This window comes from Hipposideros armiger, unplaced genomic scaffold (genome assembly GCF_001890085.2).
Source record: "Hipposideros armiger isolate ML-2016 unplaced genomic scaffold, ASM189008v1 scaffold_349, whole genome shotgun sequence".
Lineage (NCBI taxonomy): Eukaryota > Metazoa > Chordata > Mammalia > Chiroptera > Hipposideridae > Hipposideros > Hipposideros armiger.
Window position 1 is genome coordinate 1556399 of NW_017731699.1, and position 24823 is coordinate 1581221.

At 47.9% G+C, this 24823-nt stretch overlaps 1 protein-coding gene across 3 annotated transcripts in view; it reads right to left on the bottom strand.

The window, feature by feature from the left end:
• Positions 1-24823, bottom strand: part of VANGL1 (VANGL planar cell polarity protein 1) — a 54549-nt gene that overhangs the window by 9625 nt on the left and 20101 nt on the right. For all 3 annotated transcript variants that reach the window (XM_019661466.1, XM_019661468.1, XM_019661467.1), the window contains exons 3-6: positions 24120-24252; positions 19443-20050; positions 1574-1707; positions 4-136 (exon numbers count right to left, since the gene is read on the bottom strand). In XM_019661466.1, the coding sequence (XP_019517011.1) occupies positions 4-136; positions 1574-1707; positions 19443-20050; positions 24120-24252 (1008 nt within the window). The remainder of the gene's footprint in view (positions 1-3; positions 137-1573; positions 1708-19442; positions 20051-24119; positions 24253-24823) is intronic.

A 24823-nucleotide genomic window follows, 5' to 3' on the forward strand; every position in this document is an offset into this window, starting at 1 on the left:
TACCTCGCTCTCCGCTTCTTCACCCTCCGCTCATGGTCCGCCTCTTCATAATACAACTCATTGTGGCTGGAGTCCCTGCGCCGAGCAGCTGCAGCAATCATGGCCCGGGACTGACCAGTGGCATTGTTACTGGGGCCTTTGGGGAAAGGACAGTGGAGGAAGAACAGTTTGAATGCCATGCGGCTGCAAACCAGAGCTGAATGCTAGTTCCACAGTCTGTTAGGACCACCCACCCACCCCCTGTGAAGCACACAATCCCCCAAAGTGACTTCTCCGGAGGGTGAACGGGTCCCCTGCTCCATAGTCAATACGCTCACGAGAGGAAGGACAGGTCTCTAAAGCCCAATCTGATCCGTGGAAATGGAGAAAAGGAACTCAGAAGGGGATGAAGAACGCTTGACAATTAAAATGGCGGCCAAAAGTAACACACCGAGTATGAAGATGTGACTCACCATCCGTTACAGAAAGTTTCGGGTTGGCCGTAAGGGCAGTTGGAACGTCACGTTTCAGCAACAAGATAATGAGAGAGAATGAGAGGGATGGGAGAACGAGGACAGAGAAAAAGGAAAGTCAAGGCCATAGCGAAACTGACTACGCACAGCGACCTGAGGCGTGCTGCAATGTCACGGCAGCCACAACGTGTACAGGAAACACCGACACTTGAGGACTTGCCATTAGCTCGTTTGTTAACACAGACTTGGACGGAGCCCTTGGTCTCGGGCCCCTGACCGCTGGCCACCTGGGCTTCTCAGGAGGACAAGGCAAATCTCATGCTTTCTCATAAATCACCTTCTTGGTGAATGACTTGGTTTGGTTAGTGGGAATTTTCGCAGGCAAACTTTACCAATCTTTCTCGATTCACCAGAGTACACATCTCATTCACCAAAAACCAAAATCAAACAAAAACAGGGAGAGTATCGCCACCCCAAATTGACACCCTCTATAAATCACTTGACTTGCTAACAACATGATCCTCTCTTCCAGGGTTCGCAAAGCTCTTGCCCTGATCAGGCTGCCCAGCAAGAAATGACACCGTGTCCTGTTTCTTGCACTTAACCATCTGATAGCCTCAAACAGCTCTGACATCCCCAGCCCGGCCTCTGGCCTCCTGCCACCCACTCAACTCCAGCTCCTAGCCAGGATTGAGAAATGTCTTTAAGTATCTCACCAGATGCCGGAACCACTGAGAGTTATAGTCTTAACGGTTTTGGGTAGCTGAGTCTTTGGGGTCATTTATCCAAATTTTGAAAAGCAGCCCTTTCCTAATAGTTTTCATTAAGATGTTCCCAGCAGGAGGCAGGAAATACACATCACTATTGTTTTCAATCATAAAATCCCAAAATGAATGAACCTCCCACAGATGCAGACTGTAAATCAACATTCCTCTGCAAATATGTTTGCCGGGAGAGGGGGTGGGGGGAGAGAGAGAGAGAAGAAACTGTTCTGAAATGAGATTGTACCATAAAGACAGACACTGAGAGGAGGCAGAACCAAGTGGGCTGTGACGTTGAAACTAAATTGTTGCCCAAACTGCTCCCTACCCCCACCACAGACATCATTTCAAGGCACCTACCATCTACGTTGTAGACTTTCAGCCCCGCCATGTGCTTGGCTGCTCGGAATTTGGATGCTGTTAGGAGGCTGGGGTTATAGATGGTGAAATCTTTATAGTAGTTTTCCAGAACCACCAAGGCTGCTCGCTGGATACTGAGGAAAAGAGGGCAAAATTAATGCGAAGCTTCTTCACTGAATACGTAGGTCCTAAGCGAAAAACAAAAATCCTTTTGGAGTCAGGTAACAAAAGCAAGGATAACCTCCCATAGAAGGCTGGCTACTGGGTTTCACCACATCTTCTGTCTCCAGGATGGAATTTAAAGATGAAACTACGACCCGTCATCAAGTGGCTTCTGTGCTCTCTCCCAGGCACATCAGCCATATCCCATCTAGCCAATAGTTGAGAAAAGAGTAAGTTCTAAGTTAGAATTGTTTAGGGTACACACAACTTTCCCATTTTTCCTAGATTATGAAAGAGGAAAATGAAGACCCCAAAACGGTCAAGAGAATGGACCGAGCTAACAAGGGAAAGAACAAAGCGTGGGTCCCAGGCTCTCAGGCCTAAGGCAGTGTACCCCATACACCTCAGTGTCCCGGTGTAAGGAACGCTGGGTTCTTCATTTTCTATAGATCAGAGCTACACCACACAGGGCAGAGCACGCGTGAAAGACGCTGCTGCAGATAGGAGCTAATCCTGACTCCTCCCCCCTTCCATCCCATCTAGCCAGGCCAGCTAGCTCACCCCCGTGCCCTGCGGCGATCTCTAACCTAGCACCTGCTTGGCCCCGTGGAGAGCGGCACAGGAGCAGAGAAGAGGGTGGAGAGGAGGGAGGGACGGTGCCCATACTCAGCGAGAGGACACGGTCTTGGTCTTAGATGCAGGGCGGGTTTTTCCATAGCTCATCTCATTTGTTCCCCCACAATCATTCAGGGTGAGAAAACGGGGGTTCAAAAATCTATGCCCTGCACAGCAGCCTGCATGTACCGAACAGCCGGGCTGGGGCTCCAATCTGCGCTGACAACCCTCCAAATTATGCTCCTTTCCTGTGAGGTGTGGCCTCTGTGGGACAGCATCCGTACTGCCACCAACAACCAGTGTGCTAAACTCCACCACGTTGTTTGTATCTTGCCCTTATATTTCCCTTCCTGGTTCCCTTCTAAGTAGATGAGCTTACAAGCGTTATTTACAGTAGCCCAGGAACCACGATGGAACTGGAACCACAATTCCTAGATGACCGTGCTTCGCTCCATGGCTCTCCGAGTGGCTCACGCATCTGTACTTGACACCAAGACAGCACAGACCCTAACCTATCAGCTGGGCACTTTGCCAACCCACCCCTTGGCTCGCCTTGGGACTCTGCCCCCAGAGTTTAATGCAGAGTCTAAAAAACAATCTAGAACTCAGTTAGCTAACCTCCCTGAGGGCAGAGCCCCGGCAAAGCTGTGTTACTTATATCCCAGCAGTGCCTGGGTCAGTGACCTGCACTCGGCTGGCGCTTTGTTTCAACCTAGATATACACACCCATGTGAGGCTGGGGAAATCCGGCGAGACCAACCTTGTATCATGGAACTATTAGACTCCTAAGAGCAAATCCACGTTTTGAAAGCCCCACTCCTTCAGTTCCTTTGTTGCTCACTCATCACTTTCATATTTGAGTACCTACGTCTGCTGAGCCCTAGGAATGCAGATAAGATGGAAGGGGTGTCTCCTTAGGCTCGTGTACATGGAACAGAAGCCCTGTGACAACTAACTGGAATACACAGGGGTCAAGAAGCAGAGGACAGCTTCTGATGGCCTGGGATCTGGGTGAGTGCAAGGACAGCCTCCTGAGGAGGTGAAGTGGTCCCGGAGGTGAGGTTTGTGTGTCACAATCTTTCTCCCACTGAGAGCCTTGCCCAGAGAATCTCCAGCTCAGCACGGCCCCATCTCCTCCCTGCCTGTCTGTCTCTGGTATCTCGGAAGGAAGCAAGTGCTTCTTCACCTCCCGCTCCACCCAGAGACTGACCACGGCGCTCTCTCTGCCGACACACACAAACACTCCCTCGACTGAATCTTTACTGCTTCGCACCCGGCGCACTGCTTTGCCCGAGTCCCTGGGCTTGGGGAGACAAGGAGCCACGGAAACACAGATACGCTGGGGTGAACATATTCCATCCCACGCTCCTATCCTGACATGGAAACATCTCTAAGCGCTTGGATTCCAGCAGAAAATGATTTCCCTGATGAACACTTGAAAGTTAAAAGGCAACCCAGAGGTTATTCTCAGGCCCGTCTTCAAAGCAAACCCTCTCGTGGCTGTTGGGTGTAGGCTTTTCTGTTCAGCCGCAAGGAGGGGCCCAGGGGATCACACGAACTCAGCCGGGGCCTGCAAGGCAGGAGAGGCAAGGCTGGATATGAGCCCGGCGGCCCTGTCTCTCAACTCTACACCCACAAATCACAGACAGGGCACTGGGCTGCCCCAAGAAGGGGTGTCTGCCCAGGCTGGGGTGCGTACCCCACACCTTGCCACCCTCTAGCACACACAGCCTGCCTCACGCTAATCCCTGGTGGCCCTCAGGGATCATTACGGTGGGATGGTGCCAGTAACATGGGGCAGGAGCCCCAGAAGTTACCTGTGTGAGTCTCAGTCCTCCCAAAGATTGAGAACCCTTGTTCAGAAGCACAGAACAAGGGGGAAAGTTCAGACTGGACTCTCTTCCTCCAGAACCACCGTCTCCAGAGGCACCAGAATGTTCAGATGCAGCCGTGGACCTGGCTGACCACCCCCAGGCTGCCCAGTGAACACAGGAGCTGAGGGACCTTCAGAGGAAGCGTAGAAATGCATCTGAGAGCGGGGCACATCCTCGCCTACTGAAAACCGTCTGGGCCACACTTGACATATCTAGCAACACTGGGGTGTGTGAAGCTCCACAGAACTGAAAGTAACGAACTGGAATGCCCAACTTAAAAAACAAAATGGTTGTGAGATTCGGACTAAAATCCAATATGCCTTTCTTCACCTTAAGAGAGTAAACTGTAATATAGGATGTAAGTCTTGTTGGTGACTCGGGATGATGACGACACACCTTAATTATGAGCTGTGCCACGTAAAGAGCACAGTGAAGACATCAGACCCTGTAGGGCAGGGGCAACCTGTCCCCACACCCCACCTTGCAATCTGAGTATGCGAGGCTGTCTGCACACCTCTATACTCTTCCTTACTGTAGGCTATCAAGGTCATTCCTAGTTGCTGTCACCCTACCTGCCTCCGACACTCACCTTTCTGTTCTCACACACCCTCCACGCGGGCGCAAATAGAGAAAATAGGCTTCGAGGGACCCAAGGAAGGAGCTCTGCTCCAGTTAAGAGGTGCCCGCAGCAGCACAGCGAGTTGTGTTTATGTCAGTCCAAAGCCTAAGGTCTTTTTAATTTCTGTGCTGGTTCCTGGTTCATGCTCTGGGTTGGATGAATTTGTTAGATAACTGACTTTAGGTTAAAAGTAGCATACTACTAATACATCATTTGGCTCCCAGTAAAAGAACAATTTAGCATCTACTGAGGGGACATCCTGCAGGGCACCCCCCTGGCATCAGCCCAAGTCATGCATAACCCCACAATGCCAGGAGGCAGGACCCTTTTCCTCAGCCAATGTCAAGGTTCAATATCTTCCTGCCTCTTCCTTGGTAAGATACAAGGCCAAAGCAGGACCAGTTTCTTTTAGGATCTTTTCCAACTGTTTGGTCCCCAGTGATCTGTCCCTAAACTCACAGCATCAACAGCCATACATGTGACTAGTGGTGTCCTCCAGTGTGCTCCTCTCCTCAACAAGCCTGTGAAAGTCCCCACACAAGGGACACCTCGTTTGACTTCCTCACTGGTACGTAATACTCACTGGATCAACTAGCATCCCATAGGTATAGGGTCAGTCCTCAGCATATATTTCATAAAACCTCAGAATTTCAGAGGCAAAAAGGGCCTCAGAGATGAACAAAAGCAAACCCTTCAACTAGTCCCAGTCTCCTGACCATATCATCGCTGAGAAGGTGGGTAGGGGTGGGGAGAACAGCCAAGGTGGTGAGAAACTTGTTATCTATCTCTCTTGTCACTGTCATAATTAGAGACACTAGGTAGTGACCTGACTACACAAGCCTTATGCAGACACCTGCATCACAGGCAGATGGGGCCTGATGTACATGCTGGGGACAGGGCCCCACCAAAAACCCGTGGTAAGGAGAACTCTCCCAAGAGAGAGACCTCTAAAGTCAGTTAACACCCCATTCCATACACCCTCCAATGCCACTGTCCAGGGAAATATCCATTCACAGGCCACATTATCTGTGGGAAACACACCAAACACAAATTCAGGAATCCCAGATATGCCTACGAAACGACAACACGGATAATGGAATAGTCAGGATCAGACGTTCTCATTGTGACTACTGGGAAAGTAACCCCCTCAACTCTGCTGGGTCCAGGTTGGTCCAAACTTGAACTCATGGAAAAGATGGCAGCAACAGATTGGCACCGATGTCGGGGGGGAATTCAACAGCCACTTTTATTAGTAAATCTGAAACTCACCGTTGACCATGTTGCCTCACTGGCCTGTTTTCTTTTCAGGACAAAGAGGGTGGCATGTGAAACGCTGCACCCTTTGTGTCTAATCAACCACAAAACACTTCTAGTGTCGTTGACAACTGTTATATAACTGCCATGGCAACTGAGAAGAGGGGCTCACCCTTGTGCTACATTTCTTAAACAGACTTGGAGAGAAGCACCTCCAAAGACAGTTCAAATTTAACTTCAGAAAAATCTGGAAGACATATTTTTGAAAGATATATTCCGAAAAACAAAAACAAAAGCAAATGAATGCCTCCCCCATGTTCTGTCCATGGGAGAAAGTATGCGCTGTGCAAATGATCCTGGCGCTGACCCCAGAAAACACGGCTCTTGGCTCTTTCATTTATTCTTTGACCTTGAACACATTAATTCATTTCTCCAAACCTCAGGTTCTTCATCTGCCGGGTTGGGAAAAAACAAACCAACAAACAAACATAGAAAACTTGGCTATAACATAAGTAAGCTCCAAATTCCTTAACTGTATAAAATGTATTGCTGAAAGTTTATTGAAATGACTGGGACAAGCCTGGTGCAGGTAGCTAGTCAGAAATTCTAAGACAGACTACGAGATCCACATACACCAGCTTCTGGCAGAGGTCTGGTGTCACCGGTGGCTGTTATGTCCCGAGCTTGAAAATCAATGGGGGCGATTCCAAATTCTATGACTTTCCCAGACTTTAAAAGTCAGTTGGCATTGAGGCCATGAAAAATATTGGAAACTCAACCCTCCTCTTTTCTGCTTCCGAAGGAGGAACTGCCTACCTGGTTTAGATCTGTTTTAAAGACTGAATGTGAAAATACATTTAAAAGTGAATGCCCCACGGCAAGTGGCTCACGAATGGGGGCACTGTGAGCTTACATGGCCATGGAGGTGGGGAGGGCTAATCTGGCCCCATGTGAGCCCGCACCACCCTCCCCATCAAGGGCCAACATGAGGGAACGTCACAGGAAGTGAGCCAGGACTGAGCTCCTCCACTCCGCTGTCCTTCGGGACTTAGACTATAAAGTTATGGTCCTCTCTGTTTTCATGCAGTATCTCCTGCCAACGCTCAGCATCCTGAAAATCAAGCCTAGCGATGAGGGAGGCATCCATGGTCCACAAAGTAGAAAAAAGCACTGGCCTCAGAGCCAGGAGGTCTGGATTCCAGGTCTGAGCCTGTGAGTTTGCACGCCTGTCTAAGTCATTTCCCCTTTCTTGGCCTGTTTCTTGGCCCATGATGGAGAGATAATACCAATTATCCTGTGTGGTTGTTGAGACGAGTAAACACAATGATGCCAGGGAAAGCATTTATAAACTATAAAGGATTATTTAAGTATAAAATATTACCATGTAACCAATGAGTAGGAACATTTTTGCAGCAAGAGATGGGTTGGGGGGTGGCTAGAATATTCATGCAAACTCTGGGCACAAAAGCATGACTGAACCTCCACTTATACTGAATCACAAAATTCTACTCTCCACCAAATGAAGAGAATCTTGGTGTTCGCCCAAGCGGAGACACGAGAATCAAAGAAATGAGAGCCCATCTAGTCCAAACGTGAAATCCACACACCAGTGCTTTTCCTAACACCCTAGACCAACATCCAACCTCAGCCTGAGAAGAAAATTCATTCTTACTTGGTGCTGAAATGACTTTCCTTTTCAGTTTCACCCACAAATCCACCCACCGCTTCCTCCTAGAACCAAGCACCTCTCTATTGTGAAAGCCTATCAAATACTTGAAGGAAACCACTGTGGCCATGCACTCCCTCTGTCACTCTCTTATTTTGCAGATAAGGGCCCTGTGGCCTTGGAAAGCCTGTGTGCACACTCAGGATTGTCTATTTCCTATTCATTCACTTTCTCCTAGACCCGACTGTCACTTCTGTCATTAAACTAATGCATGCTATTAAAACCAGAAATCTTAAAGCTTTAGAGCTCATCCAGTCCAAGACTCTTAAACTATACAACCTTTAAGTTCTTCCAGAGCAGGGAGGAGGGGCTTCCTGACAGGGCCAGGTAGGGAAGTCTCATTCAATGTCAGCCACTTCTTTCCAAATATTCATTTGCTCCCTTTTGTTCTGTCAACAAAAACAACTTTCTTCATATGTGAAAAAGGCGAAAGCATTTCTTACATGCTAACACCCCACGTAAATACCAGCCGCCATTATTCTGACTACCTAGGCAGGGGTGGACAGGAAAGTACTAAAGAGACAGTATTCTCGTCACAGAACAAAATCTGCAAAGGCCTCCTTTCTGGGCGAGTACTCACTATCCTGCAAGCTGACTAAGGATGCCGGCATTCAGAAAAACCCTAATAACCAGCCTCCCCAACTCCAACCATAGGCAAATATGAATTATGAGCACCCACTAAGTGCCAAGTACTGGGATATGGATGTGAACCAGACCTCAGTGGGCCTATGCTTGCTTCGGTGATGACAGCAATCAAGTGGCTCAGGGGCTATGATGGAACATGTGACTGGGGATGGGGAATGGGGGGGGGTGCAGGTGAAGACCCACCGAGGCAGAGCTGAGTTTCTGAGTTAAGTCCTAAAAGGTGAATGATGGTCACACCATGAAGACAATGGGCTGTAATGCAGAGGAAGCAGTGTGGGCAGACACAGGCAGATGAGACAATCCTCCTCAACGTCTCCAGTTAGAGCAAGAGGGTCTCAGGGGTGAGTTGCAGAGCAGCTTGAGAAATCTGTTGAGGTGTGTTGAATAGTGTCTCCCCAAATCCACATCTACCCAGAAACTCAGAATGCGACCTTGTAGGGTCTTTGCAGATGTAACGACAATACGATAAGGTCATACTGGTGTCTTTATAAGAAGAAAGGACGCACAGAGCAGAAGGCCATGTGATAATGGGACAGAGGCTGGAGTGATGCAGTTGCAAGACAAGGAGCACCAAGGACTGCTGTCAGTCACCAGAGGCCAGGAAGAGAAGGAAGGGTCCGTCCCTAGAACCTTCAGGGGGAGCGCGGCCCCATCAACATCTCCCATGTCAGACTCCTTGCCTCCAACAAAACTGAGAGAATTTAAGCCACCCAGTTTGTGGTCCTTTGCTACAACAGCCTTAGGAAACCACCACACTTGTATTTAGGGCAAGAATGATGGAGGCAGGTGAAAGTTAAGGCCGGGCTAAGACCAACGGCTAAGGTGAGAGAGAATGAGAAAAGGGGGCAAACGAGGGGGAAGAGGGAGGAGGTGGACGAGAGGGCGTGTGTGTGTAGAAGGGGTGATCTGGCAGTGAAGACCCAAAGGATGCTAACAGGCAGGCTGTCTGGGTCCCAAGGCCACCCTGTCTCCTCCTCTGTAATTTGTGTCTTTTTGGGTGGCTGCATTTTAGGCCTGAACCCAGGGTCTTTGAAAACACTCTAAAATACAGAATCCAAAATAAAAGCTGATTTGGCTTTCTGTGAAAACTCCCAGCCTGGAAAGACCAACTGGTGCCCTTGGTTTTATCTGACTTCTCCCCAGAAGAGTCAACAGGACTCCACCCTGGGCACGTGGGCTTGACTGCACCCGGGGCTGGGAGATAAGCTGACATGTCTGACAGAGTCAGGACTACTCGCAGCAATGTCCATGTGAGTCCCAGAGACACAAACATAATTAGCCCCTGAACGCTGCAGCCGCCTCCACTGAGATACAGCACATGAGTGTCTGTATCTCCTGACCTTCCTGCCTTTTAATTAAAATGTTTGTCTACAGCTGCATATGGAGAGGTGGCTTACACAGGTCCCACACAGATAACAGGCAATGAGCACCTTGGAACTTGAGAACAGGGAGGAGAAAAAATTGGCTGGTCTGGGGTAGACTGCACAAAGAGCTGCGAGAAAAGCTGGGTTTTCTGGGACTTCGTCACGATAGAGCAGGAGGGACACACATGGCTGTTTGAGACATGAGGCAGCCTGCCCGTCCTGAGAGGGGACCCAGATCAGCAGTGCTGTGCCACTGGCAAGGCCCGTGGAGGCCCTTCTCCTGGGTAACCCCAGCCTGCTGGCTCCTCAGCTCCATGGAAGCTTCAGGGACCAAGTTCTTTAAATACATATTCTCAAACTGGAAAGTGTCCCTGGCCTAGGCTTTGAAGGGTGCCCCACTGAAAGACAGCCAAATAGAAGCAACTAGAAGCAACCAGAAGCTGAAAGGAGGTGGAACCAACAGGGTCTGGTTATGATGGAATGGTGCCCAGTGCAATCTGGGGGAGCACCCAGAGCCCTTCTCCGTGCCCTGCACTGCCCCCACGTTAAGTTTCTGATGATAAAGTATAACCCTGGAAAATGCCCTCTCCAATAACACAAGTAAAACCACCCCAGAGTGTGCCCAGAGGAGACCAGTCTGTCAACGAGGACTAGAGCTGTGTAACAGGCACGTGCAATGACCTGTTTCTTCTGGTCTCAGGAACTAAATAACAAAAAGCTGTCGCTATCACACATGTCACCCCCCTTGGCTGTGATGCCACGATCTACCAGGCGGTTCTGAGTGTGGTGACAACACTGACGAGACAGCCTTCTTCTGAGCAGATGATCCAGTCATGGCCTCCTGTCCGTCTGGCTGCCTCTCCCACAGCAGAGAGGTGCTGGCAGACCTCTTCCCGTGGGGGGATTTAAGAGGCCTCCTTCCCCTCAAGTAACCGCTTTGGCTATTGCCACAGTCTGCCTGGGAAGCTCACAGCCCTGCTTCCGGTTCAGGGCACAAGCTACACCACACTGCCACCTCCACACAGTCCAACCTGAGCTGCATCTACCCTGCCGGGGATGGGAGCTCAGCTTCTCAACGCATGAAGTTACTGCGCTGACACACCAGATAAACATCAGAGACAACACCTGCCTCGGTTCTCTAAGAAGGAGGTTTAGATAGTGATTCAGCACTTCCTGACCCACCCAAGTTGCTGGACTGGCCTTCTCTTATCTGACCTCACATCTCCCAACATTGGTGCCTCTGGGGCTGGGAAGAGGGACAGGGAGAACTTTCCACACAGTGAAAAGTCTGGAGGCTGAGGCTTAGCAGCCTGGCCAGGTGGACCTCTGCTTGCAGGGACTGAGCAGAGCTGGGCAGCGGTTCTGAGGGACAGGGAGAGCAGGCCCCCACCCATCTGCCTTCTTGAGTGTCAGCGTTTCACACGCACTATATCAGATCACACCCGTCAGCATCTCACATGCACTATATCAGATCACACTCACCGACCCATGGGTGAGTGTGCAGAACATGGGGCCTGCTTGTAGTGTGAGACCTCCGGGGAAACCAACAGCACATCATTTAGGGTAGGGGACCCACTGCCCTGCCACCTGGGGCCCGGCGGGAAGGCCACCTACACCAGCTATATGTCCATCAACTCCTTCCCCCTTGGTGGCCATGCTCTGTGGGGGTGACTCCTCTCGGCCTCAGGATGAGGCTTGGGGGCAGACGCCAGGCGAGGGAAGCCGTCCCAGCTGTGGCTGCTGCCAGCAGACAGCTGTACAAACACAGGGCTGCCGTGTCTAGCACCTTACACGCTCATTAAACCACTTTTAACAGGCACCACAGGGCCAAAGCACAAACGGCAGCTCTGTGCCAGCCTTAAAAAATCTCCCACAGCAAAGCAGATCTGAGCAGGCCTTCATACTCTACTCTCGCTCTTGCTCATTTTCATCCTTTGCTTTTTTACGGAGTGGGGGGAACGACTGGCAAATATCTTCACTGAAAAGCAGTTAAACAAATGCACATTTCTAAAAATGAAATTGTCTCTGAAACCATGATTGTAAATCACATGGCCATTTAAAAACACACTCCAAATCTAACCACCAATGGCGTTTGGTCCTCCGAGACAATGGATGCTAGACTTGAACATGAAAGGAGGGGCCCACAGCCCAGCATGACAGCCAAATCTATCAGTGTTGTGATCACCGGCTTGGATATCATTGGACCCAGAACCACAGACATAAGATTTCAAGGGGAGCTGGATATATCCTGGAATTAATGGAGTAACCTTAATCTCCCCAGAAGACCCTCTTTCTCATTTATAACTAGAAAACCAAAGTGCAGTCAAGAGAAGCAAGGCCACCCTTCAAGTTGAGAGGATGCAGGCATGGGCTGGAGGGGGTGGGGGACGGGGGACAATATGAGCTCTGTTTCATCAGGGTTGAGCTGCACTCATTGATCTTATGGTGTCCTGGGGTTCTGGGGTCAAAAGTCACCCATGTGTGTGATACGTTCCTGTCTTAGCTAGAGCTGCCATAACAAAATACCATAGACTGAGTGGCCTAAACAACAGAAACTCATTTTCTTACAGTTCCGGAGCCTAGAAGTCCAAGATCAAAGTTTGGCCAATTGAGTTTCTGGGGAGGGTTCTCTTACGGGCTTGAAGATGGCTGCTTTCTCACTATATCCTCACATGACCCTTCCTTGGCCCACGTGCACAGGGGTTAGAAAGTGTGCAGCCTCTCTGGTGTCTCTTCTTAAAAGGATGCTAATTGTATCAGATCCATGACCTCATTTAATCTTAATTACTTCTTTAGAAGCCCCGTCTCCAAATACAGCCACACTAGGGTTTAGAGCTTCAACCGATGCATTTTTGTTCCCCCACCCCCCAAATTCATGTCCTTCTCACATGCACAATATATTGATTCCATTCCAGTGGCCCCAAAGATCTTAACTCATTCCGGCATCAACTGTAAGTTGAAAGTCAAAAGCCTCATTTAAATACCCTCTAGACCAAGGGTCAGCAAACTTTTGAGACGGAAGAACCAATCCTATCCCTCACAACAATTTAAAAATTATTCAAGAGCCATAAAACAAATTAAATCACCATTATGTAAATAATATCCTTTAAAATTTTATAAATGAAACTATGACAGTTTTATTTTCATTTGCAATTTTACTTCAGAGCCACATGTATGTACCCAAAGAGCCGCTGGCTCGCGAGCAGCAGTTTGCCGACCCCTGTTCTAGATCATGTATGGATGAGACTCAAGGCCCAATTCATACTGAGGCAAAATTCCTCTTCAGCTGTGAACGTGTGAAACCAGGCAAGTTATGTGCTTCCAAAATACCAAGGTGGATCAGGGACAGGAAAAACACTGCCATTCAAAAAGGGAGGAATGGGAAAAGAGAAAGGGGTGAAGACTCCCAAGCCAGTGACCTGCAGGGTCAATTCCATCATCAGATCTTCACGCTTGAGAAGAACCCTCTTTGGTTCAAACGCTCTGCCCTAGGGGCCCACTAGGGCGACAGCATCGTTTTCCCTCTGGTTGAAGGATAATGCATGTTCACAGCCTTCTTTCATTCTGACCCATTTTCTCTGCTTCCTTTAATCCCTGCTGAAGGTGTTTCTACAGGCATAATCCCTCTTTATTCCTGGTTTCTGCAGAAATGGATGATTTAATCCCTGGTTCACACCCATATTAATCTCATTATCAAACGGTCATCCAGCCACACCCTTGGTGTTCCCTTCAGTTCACGCATCATCATCTCTTTGCAGTCTAGATAGGCTGAGAATCTTCCAAAAAGTTTGAATTCCTTTTTGTCTAGCAATTCCTTCTTCAATTCATCTCTCTCCTCTCGTATTTTACTAGAAGCAATAAGGACCCAAGTTGCATCTTCAATATTTTGCTTGGCCATCTCCTCGGCCAAATATCCAATTTCATCACTCATAAATTCTACGAAACACTAAGACAGGAACACAGTTCAGCCAAGTTCTTTGCCACTTCATAACAAGGATTGCCATTTCGTCACTGTCCAGTAACATGTTCCTCATTTCCACCCATGATTTTTTTGGGGGGAACACATCCAGTCCATCAGAGTTCCTTTTCAACGCAACAATGCTACAATCGTGCACAATCATAAACTTCCACTGTTTGAAAAGCAAGCCAAGAATCATCTCTTCTAAAGCACAGGTGGTTCTGTGATCAGTAACCACACCTTTGATAAAAAGGTCCATGGTTAACGTCAGTTTACAAGATATTCTTAGCCTCCATGAAGGAAGGATGCTTCGAAACCCAGTTAAAAACCTGCTGGTTGCATTAGATGCAATGGAGCTTCGGCAAAATGACTATCTTCCCAAGTGGGTCACTATGAACAGATACGTTGTCCCAGAGGGCTGGGACGAGGGTTTGTGCTTTCAGTCTCCTCCTCGCTGATGACTATCAGCTGTCACTTTTCACTGATGTCCATGTGTCTCCTTACAGAGCTCTTCCCCCCACTTGAAAATGTTTCTTCTGGACTTTTTGAGGGATAGAAGTCCAGCATTAAATCTGTGAGAACGATACACAAAGTAAGACCAAGCAGACTGTGAGAATGAGGGCCCGAGGTAGCGTGGGAGTCTTCATTGTTCCCCCACCTTGGGCAGTCCTCTCGCCTTAAATCTGGGCTGGGGCTCTGACTTGTTTTAACAAGAGAATGCAGGGCACGTGGTACTGGGCCAGGGCCAGGCCTAAGCCTTGAAGGGCCTGGGAGCGTCTGGTTTTGTGTTCTTGGGAGCTCTGGGAAGAAGTCTAGCTACCCTAATAAACTAGTTCCCAAAGGGGAAGCCCTCTGGGGAGTGTAAGAACCTCAGAAAACGTGGGAAGACAGAGAAGCCCAGCCCCAGCTGCCTCCCCACATGACTGCCATCACATAGGGACCACTGGCTAGACCAGCAAAAGAACCTTCCGCCTGAGCCCAGCCCACAGAACTGTGAGACATGATAATAAAATAATAAAACGTTGTTCTATGCTACTAAGTTTGAGGGTAGTTTACTACAGCAAGAGATCAAAGAGGTCTTCTTTGGGACAAGTGAAGTATAGAAAGTTTAAAAGGTTTGACCGGACAAAGGCTCAAGCCTACTGCTGTGGTTATAACACAGGCCAAGGCTTTGTTTGCTAACTGACTGAATAAAAGAGCCAATGGGCTAAGGATGGCTGCAGAGCTTGAGCTAGCCATCTCTGACAATCCTCCCATTCCCTCCTTTCTTGCACTGAAGCTATGAGTTAAAAGAAATACGATAATGTATAAAAAAACAATATCCAGTGTGGTACATGGTAAGCACTCAAAAATGCTTATGTGTTCCTTCATGCACTCTTAAAGCAGTGACGTGAATCCGAACACATTTACTCAGAGGCACTAGGGTGAAACAGTTTTAGATCATTCTGGAACCAGACAGCCTGGGCTCAAATCCTGGCTCTCACAATCACAAACGGCATGGCCACAGACAACCTACTGAACTCTCCTGTGCCTCAGTTTCCTCATTTGAAAAGGAGGGTAATAGTGCCGACCTCACAGGACTGTTAGGATTAAATGATTGCACGTTCAGAGCTTAGAAGGCACCTGGCACGTGGTAGGCACCATGTAATGTTAAGGTTTGCATTGTTGTATATCTCGGATTCAGTCAGTGGTCCATTACACTAGCTCCTACGTGCCAATATTCACAGCATTTATCTGTAAAAGTTTCAGAACGGAGAAATTAAAATTAGGATAATTAAATGTCATTTTTAGTCTCTTTTTTCTTCTGGATTTCTCCCCAAACAACAGTCAGATAAACTTACTAGTCTCCAGTGAAATCCTGGAAAAGTGAGCAACTCATGGTGAGAACAGAGCCAAGCAAAGTGACAAGTGAGATGTGCGTGGAGAATTACAAACGAAATGTGCTGAGACCCCAGGCTGCGGTAGAGAGCATGGGGGGAGGCAGGGGGTCTGACCCACAGGAAGGGGGTGGCCCCCTGCAGCCCTGCACGGCTCCACCTGCTCCCACCCCTGACAGGGCAGGAGACGTCAATGAGACCCAATATCCGAAAAGCCCTTTGTTATTCCAAAGGCACTGGGCAAAGGTTAGGAACTCTCTTTTTTTTGTTTAAGATTTTTGTATTGGGGAATCGGGAAAAGGGAAGAGACAAGTTGCTGTCCTATTGTTCTTCAGTCTAGTTGTGGAGGACATCACTTCACTGGCCCATGTTGGTATTATTGTCATTGCACTCTTCCTGGGTGAGGCAGTTGCTCACTAGCCATTGGACGGCCGCTCACGGTGGCTCACGGCAGCTCACAAAAGCTCACGCCCGCTGCTGGCCAGCCCCACTGCAGCCTACGCCATTGCCGGCAACTCACGGCAGCCCAGCTCCAGGTCGAGCTGTTGTTCACCATCTTAGCTGTAGAGGGCGCAGCATCACTGGCCCTCATGTGGGATCTGAACTGGGCCCTGCTGCTCAGAGCTGGCATCCCAGCTGCGCCACACGGCAGGCCCAAGGAAGTCTCTTCATCTACTTATGGATCTCACTTTGTACAATAAATAACCTTTTCCATTTCTGAACATTTTCAAATAAGCCATGCCTTCATTCCTGACAACAAGCAGGACCACTGCAAGGACCTTTTATGAGCATTAACAAGAAGCAGATTTTCTTTAAGAAACTAAAGAATAGGGATTCTTTTGACAACTCTCAAGAATAACTCATTCAATGCACTAAAACCATCTTTGAAAACAAAACAAAAAAAGAACCCGCGATGGCTCTGCAGCTCAGCCCAGAAAGTTGCTGCCCCGGGGAACGCGTTCCATAAAGGGGGAGTGGGTGGCCGGCGTTTCTTCCCGTCGAGTCTGAGAAGACCTGCTATTCTGACCCCACGACTCACTCCTTTGTCTGTTTCTACGCTTTACAAAAGGGCTTAGAAGTTGTATTTCTGGCCTAGCGACTCTTCCCGCCACCGCTGGGTTTGGACCCGATTTAGCCCAAGGATCGGCAGGTGACTGAGCACAGTGCCGGCGGGAGGAGGTGCTAAGCTTGCTGCAGCTCCCGCACGCTGGTGTCGCAGGGCGGCTGGCCCTGCCTGAGAGCTCTATCTGCGAATAAAGATGTCTCTCCCTCCCCAGCCATTTTTCTACCTCATAACCAGGGTTTCCATGTCAAGGACAACGGGGGCCTTAGTGAAGGGAGGGAGAGAGAGAGGCAAAGCACCCTGGAGAGGAGCCGAAAGGAAGAAGCCCGCCTGGATACGCTCTCCTCCGGGCGGTGCCCTTGAGTCTCCCTGGGGTTAGTGGCTTCAGGGTCGGCAAGTAAAGGCTGGGCAGTTGCTGGTCATAGAGAGGACAACCATGAGAGGTTTGCAGCCAGCCTGCGGGCCACACTGTGCAATCAATCCTGCCTCTCCCACCCAGGGCTATGGGTGAGGGCTATGGGTGAGGGAGGTACCAGGTACCACAGGTTCACTGCTCTGTGGCTGTTCTGTGTCCCCTCCCCGCGCCCACCCTGATCCAGTCTTACAGGAAGGAGCCATGGGGGAGCCTTGGAAGGGAAGTCAGCCCCACCACCCCCACTACCTCAGGCGAGAAGATGCCCTTCCCTTTCTTACCTCTGAACTCACCTACTTGGAATGAGGCCAAAACACAAAACCACTGCGGACCTCACTCACGACCAGTGTCTTGACTACTTACATCTACAGAGTCCCATATATCACTCATCTCTACTGGGACCAGAGCCGGATTTCTCCCCAACCCCACCCCCTTCCCCTTCAGTCAAGCCTGTCCAGTCCTGAGACAGACTGCTTCCCACTGGGCTTTATGGCTGCTACTGCCTGGGATTCCCCCATCCTCCTGTGTTCCCATGACCCATGCTCAGGCCTGTGTCAGCAACTGTCCACTGCACAGTGGTGCGCTGGTCTCTCACTGAGGGACCGTGAGCCCCCGGAGTTCTGGAATAGAGCTCTGAAGGCATCGACCCTGTGTCCTGGGGCCCCAGTCCTGGGCTCCACACAGAGCAGACAAGTCGGCCGGTCACTCTCCAATGTAAAATACAGGGAAGGCAAGCTGTCTGAGATGAATAAGCAGCTCTGACTGACTCACTTGCCTTCTCAGCCCCACAGGCATCTGCAGAGGATGCCAAACACCTGACTGTGCTGCATAGAGCATGAGAATCAGACACTGATTCCCTTCAGTGATGGGCCAGTGGCAGCAGCCTTGAATGCTAAATCACCCAGTCCTCGGTGGTACAAGCTGAGCCCAAGGAGTGAAAGGGGGTGCGTGCCAACACCAAGCTGGTTTGGCAGTGTGACCCAACTCCAAACGGGGGTTGGGCCACCTTCCTGGGCCCCAGCCAGAAATATGACAAAGCCCATTGTTCTAATACCCACGAAGGTGCCCTTGAAAATGATCTTGGCTGCTTTGCCAGCCAAGAAATCACATCAGTGATGGCTACAGTGAACCAAGAGCTTACCAGGTGCCAAGCAGGTTACACACATCGGCATGGATCGCCTCAAGGGGCCAGAGAGCCCAATGGGAGGGCAAAGTCAGATATCCCAGGTGATCTGTTCACCCAGTGACCATGTGAGTGCCAACTGTGTGCCATGCTCCGGGCCAGGCACTCAGGATGCAATGAGACACAGCCTCTATCCCCAGGAGGGAGTTCATTGTTTGTGGAAGAAAACAGACAGAAAAATAGGCCAGTAAACACAAAGTGGGAGATGCCTTATTGAGGGCATTATCTCAGGCCCTGTTTCAGGACATCTGGGTGAATCTGAAATGAGGCTAGCCATATTATTTTGTACAAATTATTTAAATCCCTGAAACCCCAATTTCCTCATTTGTAATATAAGGATTGATAATACCTAAATCCAAGTGTTCTCTGAAGACTAAGCATGACAATCTGTACACCTCGGGACGAACAAAAATAAAATTAACTAAGGAAATGATGATTATCACTCTTTTAGTTAACCACAGAAGAATTTGATTTAATGCATAGATTTAAAGCATGACATCTCAATGTATTTCTAACTTTTTCTCATGCATCCATCTTCAAAACTCAACCCTTACAAGTTTGGTGTCTCTAACCTGGACTTGATTCTTTACTGGAGGGTCACGAGGGTGACCATGTAATTTACTGCCCAAACCAAGGCACCTCTGAGAGTGGGGGGATAAAAAGGAATGATTAATAATTCCACTGAACAAGGGAAACCAGATGTACCATTCTGACCAAATGAAATGGCTGATCACTTGGCCCACCATTCACAGGCCGGTTTCAGGGGCAAGGTCAGCAGCCATCGCTATGTGTCATTGCTCCATCACTTTTGGGAGCTGCCAATACCTGAGAGCAGGCCCAACTAAACTCCAACCTGGATGAGAGCAAGTGTCTGCTCCCTCACATCGGGAAGTCAGGAAAGTCAATGTACATGAACACCCCTACACCATACCCATATACACACACACAGGCACGCACCCATGCAAGCACGCACACGGCTCGTCTCAAAACCTAAAGAAAGGAGTCCGACCCTGGTCCTGGCCCTTGGCATCTGTCATCACCCTTCACTTGCTGAAGGCCAGCTGACGTCTAGCAAGACATCAGTGATCCCTCCCGCCTCCCCAGCCTTCCCCCTTACCTCAGGTGTCCCAAGCTGTAGAACCGGGACTCGCCATCGGTGGAGCGCACCACCTGCAGCGTGAACATGGGCTGCAGCTGTCTGAGCTCCAGCAGGACGATGGCCAGGTAATGGATGAAGAGGAGGGCGTCCACAAGGGAGACTGCGTATTGCACAATGCCCTGGTAATTTCGGTCCCGGGAGTCCAAAATGCGGACCCCATAAAAAAGCCAATAGGAGACCACGAACAGAAAGATGAGGACCAACAAAAGGGCACGAAACACAAACACGCGTGGCACATCGGCCCTCTGCTTGCGGAAAAAGAGCGCCCAGGTCCCGATGAGCAGGATGAGGAGTTTGAAGGCCACGGAGATGAAGAGTCCTTCACAAATGGTGCCACAGGGCTCCAGCTCCTCCCGCCACAAGATGGGGGGTAACAGGATGAAGGCGATGGGGGTGAGGAACACTAGAAGTCCGAGCACCGCGGCAACAGTGAGGCCCAGGTAGCGCTTGCAGTCCAGCCCCACGCTATCCTCCATGTCCTTGCTGATCCTGGCAATGTCCTCCTGAGATATGCTGTGCTCTGAGGTGCCCGTGATGGCCGTGGTGGTCTCTCCCCAGTTGTCATCCTGATGGGGAGAACACAGTGAGGATGCAGAGCTGCGCACAGCAGGTCCTTTGCACAAGCCACAAAGCAAGCCCATGGAGCCACAGTGGACACGGAGGGCCCATCCCACTGAACCAACCCGCACACATGGACTTCCTGGTTAACTGGTTAAGCTTAACTGATTAAGTGTAGCAGTTTTTAACGTTAACAATTTCCATTGACATTTTTCAAAAGGTATCCTATATTTACTTTTTCAGGTAGAGAAAAGATAATTTAACCTTTCTGTTTAGGTGATTCATTACTACGACACTGATTACCATCCACTGTGTTGGAAACCCGAGAGGCTTGGAGGGGTCCGGGGCTATTGCCTTGCAATAAACAATCCTATTGTTTGTGAGACTATAACATATGAGAGCTTGCTGATGGCCTAGGAAGAAAACCCTCTGCATTTTCTTCTCAATTCAAGGCTGTGTTATGAAAGGCAAAGTTCAACTTCTGGAAGTGCTCTGAAGAGCCAAGAGCAGAGGGAAAGAACTTACACCGCTTACATGCAAATCAAAGCTTACCCACAGCTAGGACACACTGTTTTTAAACCTCCACTATGTTTTTAAGACCCATTTGATAAAGATCAGTGTCAAGCACTCCTTGATGTTTCTTTCTTACCCAACAAGCTAAGCCAATGTAAGTGTCTTTGGCCAGGACACCTCAAAAATTCCTCCCCAAACACACATGCTCATGACAAACTAACCATCAAGGGCATGGAAATGCCAGGAGTATTATGATGTATCTGTCTTTTACTTGCTTGCTTTCACTTTTTTGCTTTCTCTCTCTTAAACTTGGAGATAGTTTCTAGTTGGAGCAATGAGTCTCTTCATTTTAACAAGATCCAGTTGTTAGGATTTTAAACAATTTTGCTATTTCACTGGCAACTCGGACTGCATTCCAAAGCAACAACAGAGCAAGGCGGCCATGGAAAGTCACATGGGGTCCAAAGGTTTTGCCTCAGAGATTTGTGTTTAGGATACAACTTGAAAAAAAAGCAAAACAGTCAGATGGAGGGGCAAGTTTGGTGAAATTAATGTGTAAGACACCAACTTAGAAAAATTGAGTTTAACAGCTGAATCAGCAAGATAGCAATATCATAATTGAACAATAACCTCAAATCTAGTGATGAGAAAAAAATATGATTATAGTGGCAGCGATGGTCTTGACCTATGAAGAAATAGTTCTTCAACTTGGAAAGTTACCGGTATCACATACCACAAGAGAAATTACTATTTAAATCAATAGTTAGAAGCAACCAAGACTCTCAACCATTGCGGGTAGAAGTATAAAATGGTACAATCACTCCTGAAAACTGGTCAGGCAGTTTCACACCAATTTCAATACTTAACTCTATGGCCCAGCAATTCCATTCCCAAGTTCTTATCCAAAATAAATGAAAACATATGTCACAAAAAGACTTGTACAAGAATGTTGTTAACAGCTTTATGCATAACAGCCAAAAACAGTGCAACCCAAATTTTTTTCCGTCAGGAAAAGGGATAACAAATTGTGGTATATTCATACAGTAGAATATTACTCAGTAAAAATAAAAAGGAATGAATTGTGGAAACATGCCAAAAAATGGATAAATTTCAAAATCATTATGCTGAGTGAAAAAAGTCCCAAATAAAAGAATACGATTTCAATTATGTTAAATTCTAAAACAAGCAAAACTAATCTATAGTGATAGAAATCAAACCAGGGCTTGCCTTGGAGAGGTGGGAGTTGGGGGCAGCAAGTGACTGGGAGAGAACTTTCTAGACTAATAGAAATGCAGTATATATATATTGACAGGGGTGTAAGTTATATGGGTTTATTCAGCTGTTAAAACTTATCAAACTCTACACATTAGATCTTTTATTTCTCTGGGTACGAATTTACTTCAATTTTTAAAAAAGAAAAAAATCATCAGCAGGAGAAAAAATAGCCACAAATTCCAAAATGGACAACTTGCTACCTAAAATAATTTACTTTGTAACACTCTTAGTGAAGGCAAATACTGGATTCCATGTTTTGTTTTGGACCTAATATTCAGTTGATAATCAATGCTGAAATAATTACCACTGGTATCTTGTGGTCATTTTGTTGGTCACAACACCAGTCTGATTTAGCTACTCACCTTTTTTACATTGTGTGCTCTGAGGAATTCCAATTTCAGTCCATCTACCTGCTTATAAATGCATATCTGTGTTTGTACACACAGAAATACAAAATTCAGACAATTAAGTTCGCGAACTTTCCACCGTGTAAACACACAGAGGAAAGTTTGCAAACTTAATTGTCAGACCTTTCGTATACTTATTCATAATCCTATATCTTTACAGCTGTGTGTGCATATGTCAGTTTATTAGGGGCCAAGTCTGGACATGCATATACTTCAAGAGCTGTGGAGAGTATGCAAGCATGTTTCTGAGTGTAGCTCAGATGTTTATTTAAATCAGCTGGGTTGCCAGAAAATGGTGACCCAGAGAGAAGAACACACACAGTGTTTTGTTGTTGTTGTTTTAATTAGTAAATTGCCAATATAGTTGACCCTTGAAAAATGTGGGGGTTAGTGGTGCTCACCCCCAGCACAGTCAAAAGTCTGAGTGTGGGCCGGCGAGTGGTATGTTGGTTAAGAGCTGGCTTGGGATGCCAGAGGGCCCCGGTTCAGATCCCACATATGAGGGCCAGTGACACTGCCCTCTACAGCTAAGATGCTGAACAACAGCTCAACCTGGAGCTGTTCTGCCGTGGGTCGCCGGCCACAGTGTAGGCTGCAGCCCCTGCTGCAGTGGGTTGCCATGGGCTACCGTGTGTAGCCAGCAGCCAGCGTGAGCGGCCATCCAGAAGCCGGCGACTGATCTGCCTCACCCAGGAAGAGCGCAATGATGGTGCCAACTTGGGCCAGTGAAGCAACGTCCTCCACAACTAGACTGAAGAACAAAAGGACAGCAACTTGACTGTTCCCCTTCCCCCAATTCCCCAGCACTGTTCCCATCCCCCAATTTCCCAATAAAAATCTTAAAAAAAAAAAAAAAAAGTCTGAGTGTAACTTTTGACTCCTTCAAAACTTAACCACTAATGGCCTACTGTTAACTGGAAGCCTTACCAATATCCAACAGTCAATTAATACACATTTTGTATGTTATATGTATTATATACTGTTTTCTTACTATAAAGTAAGCTAGAGAAAATGTTATTTAAAAAATAAAAATCCTAAGAAAGACAAAATACATTTATTTATTGAAAAAAAATCCACGTATAAGTTGACCCGCACAGTTCAAACCCGTGGTGTCCAAGGGTCTGCTGTATTTAAAAATTGGGTGATTTCACATAAAATCCTAGTTTCCAGCTTTTCTTAAACATTGCAAGACCCAGGAACACCGACTTCCTGAGCAATAAGAAGTGTCTGGAGCTGGGGGGCTGCTGTTCCCTTGACAGGGAAAATGCATTCTCTGAGCACAGATCCCATCAGTCCTCGCACGGCCATGACACCGAGGTACCTCACACACTGCTGTTCATCCCTCAGCTTGCCTGACACATTTGTGCCCCTTCTTCGTGACCCAGGGCGTATTTCATTCATCTGTGTCTTCCAACCAGGCATCTAAGTGTGCAGCCCCCGATTCATTGGAAATATCTAGTAGTGATGCTCACTCTGGGCTGTCCTAAGCTCCCTGTTCTTCTTTCTTCCCCACACGACTCAGGGAGGGAGTGTCCTTCCCTTTCTCATCCGGTTCCACTTTGAAAACACGTCTCCAGGGACTGCAGCCCATAACTTTTCCCTTCTCTGCCCTGTCGTCAGTCAGCCTTGCTGGCTTGTTTTCAATACCATTCAAAGCAGGCCTACCAATCACACGTCAGAAGAGTCCCCACACGAGCCAATGGCAGGACAGGCTGCCCTTAGACCAACAAGAAACCACGAGGCATAGATAAACTAATTAACATGCTGGAAAAATAAAGATAAAAACCCAAGAGAACCTATTGCAACAAGACTTAGGAAAACATTGACCGAATGGAGTCTTGATCAAGTGGCAGTGTGCTTACTGCATGCCTTTGATCTTTACCTGAACTTCCTCCGTCCGAGCAGAATCATTTGCCAACAGGGGCTCTCCAGTGGGAGCTTGAATGGTGACAGATTTTTCTGACCCTCTGCCATCTTTATTCCGGGATGATTTGTGTCTCTCTCTATTTCTTTCCCTGGAAAAGAAAAAAGATAATCAGCTAGCACATTTATGCCACGTTAATTAATTCTCATCAAAATATATGGTAAATTTCATTTTGAATTCAGAAAAATTACACACACACACACATGCGTGCACACACACACACACACACACACGCACGCGCACACACACACGGTGCCAATATTCACCCATCGCACCCCCCTGCAAGGAGTAAGCTCATCTTTACTCCCTACTTAGTATTTTCTTTCTGCTATTCCAGGACCCAAAACTGTCACTCCATCTCTATCAACAGTGATCACATTTTTTCAAAGCCTAAACTTGTGAATTTTAGAATTTTGTAGGTAAGGCACATATTTATTGCAAAATTACTGCCCGGGTTTGATTATAATTTGCCCAAACTTATTTTCTAGTAATTTTTTTTTTTTATTGCGACAACACTGCCAAATATTTAAGCCTTCGTCTGTCCAAAACAAAAGACAAGAATCTGGGACACATTGTCACCCTACGCCTTTGGACAAAAAGAAAGAAAATTCTAAACCAGCACAGAGAATTATTCACTTCTCATTCCTACGAGTCCAAACTAA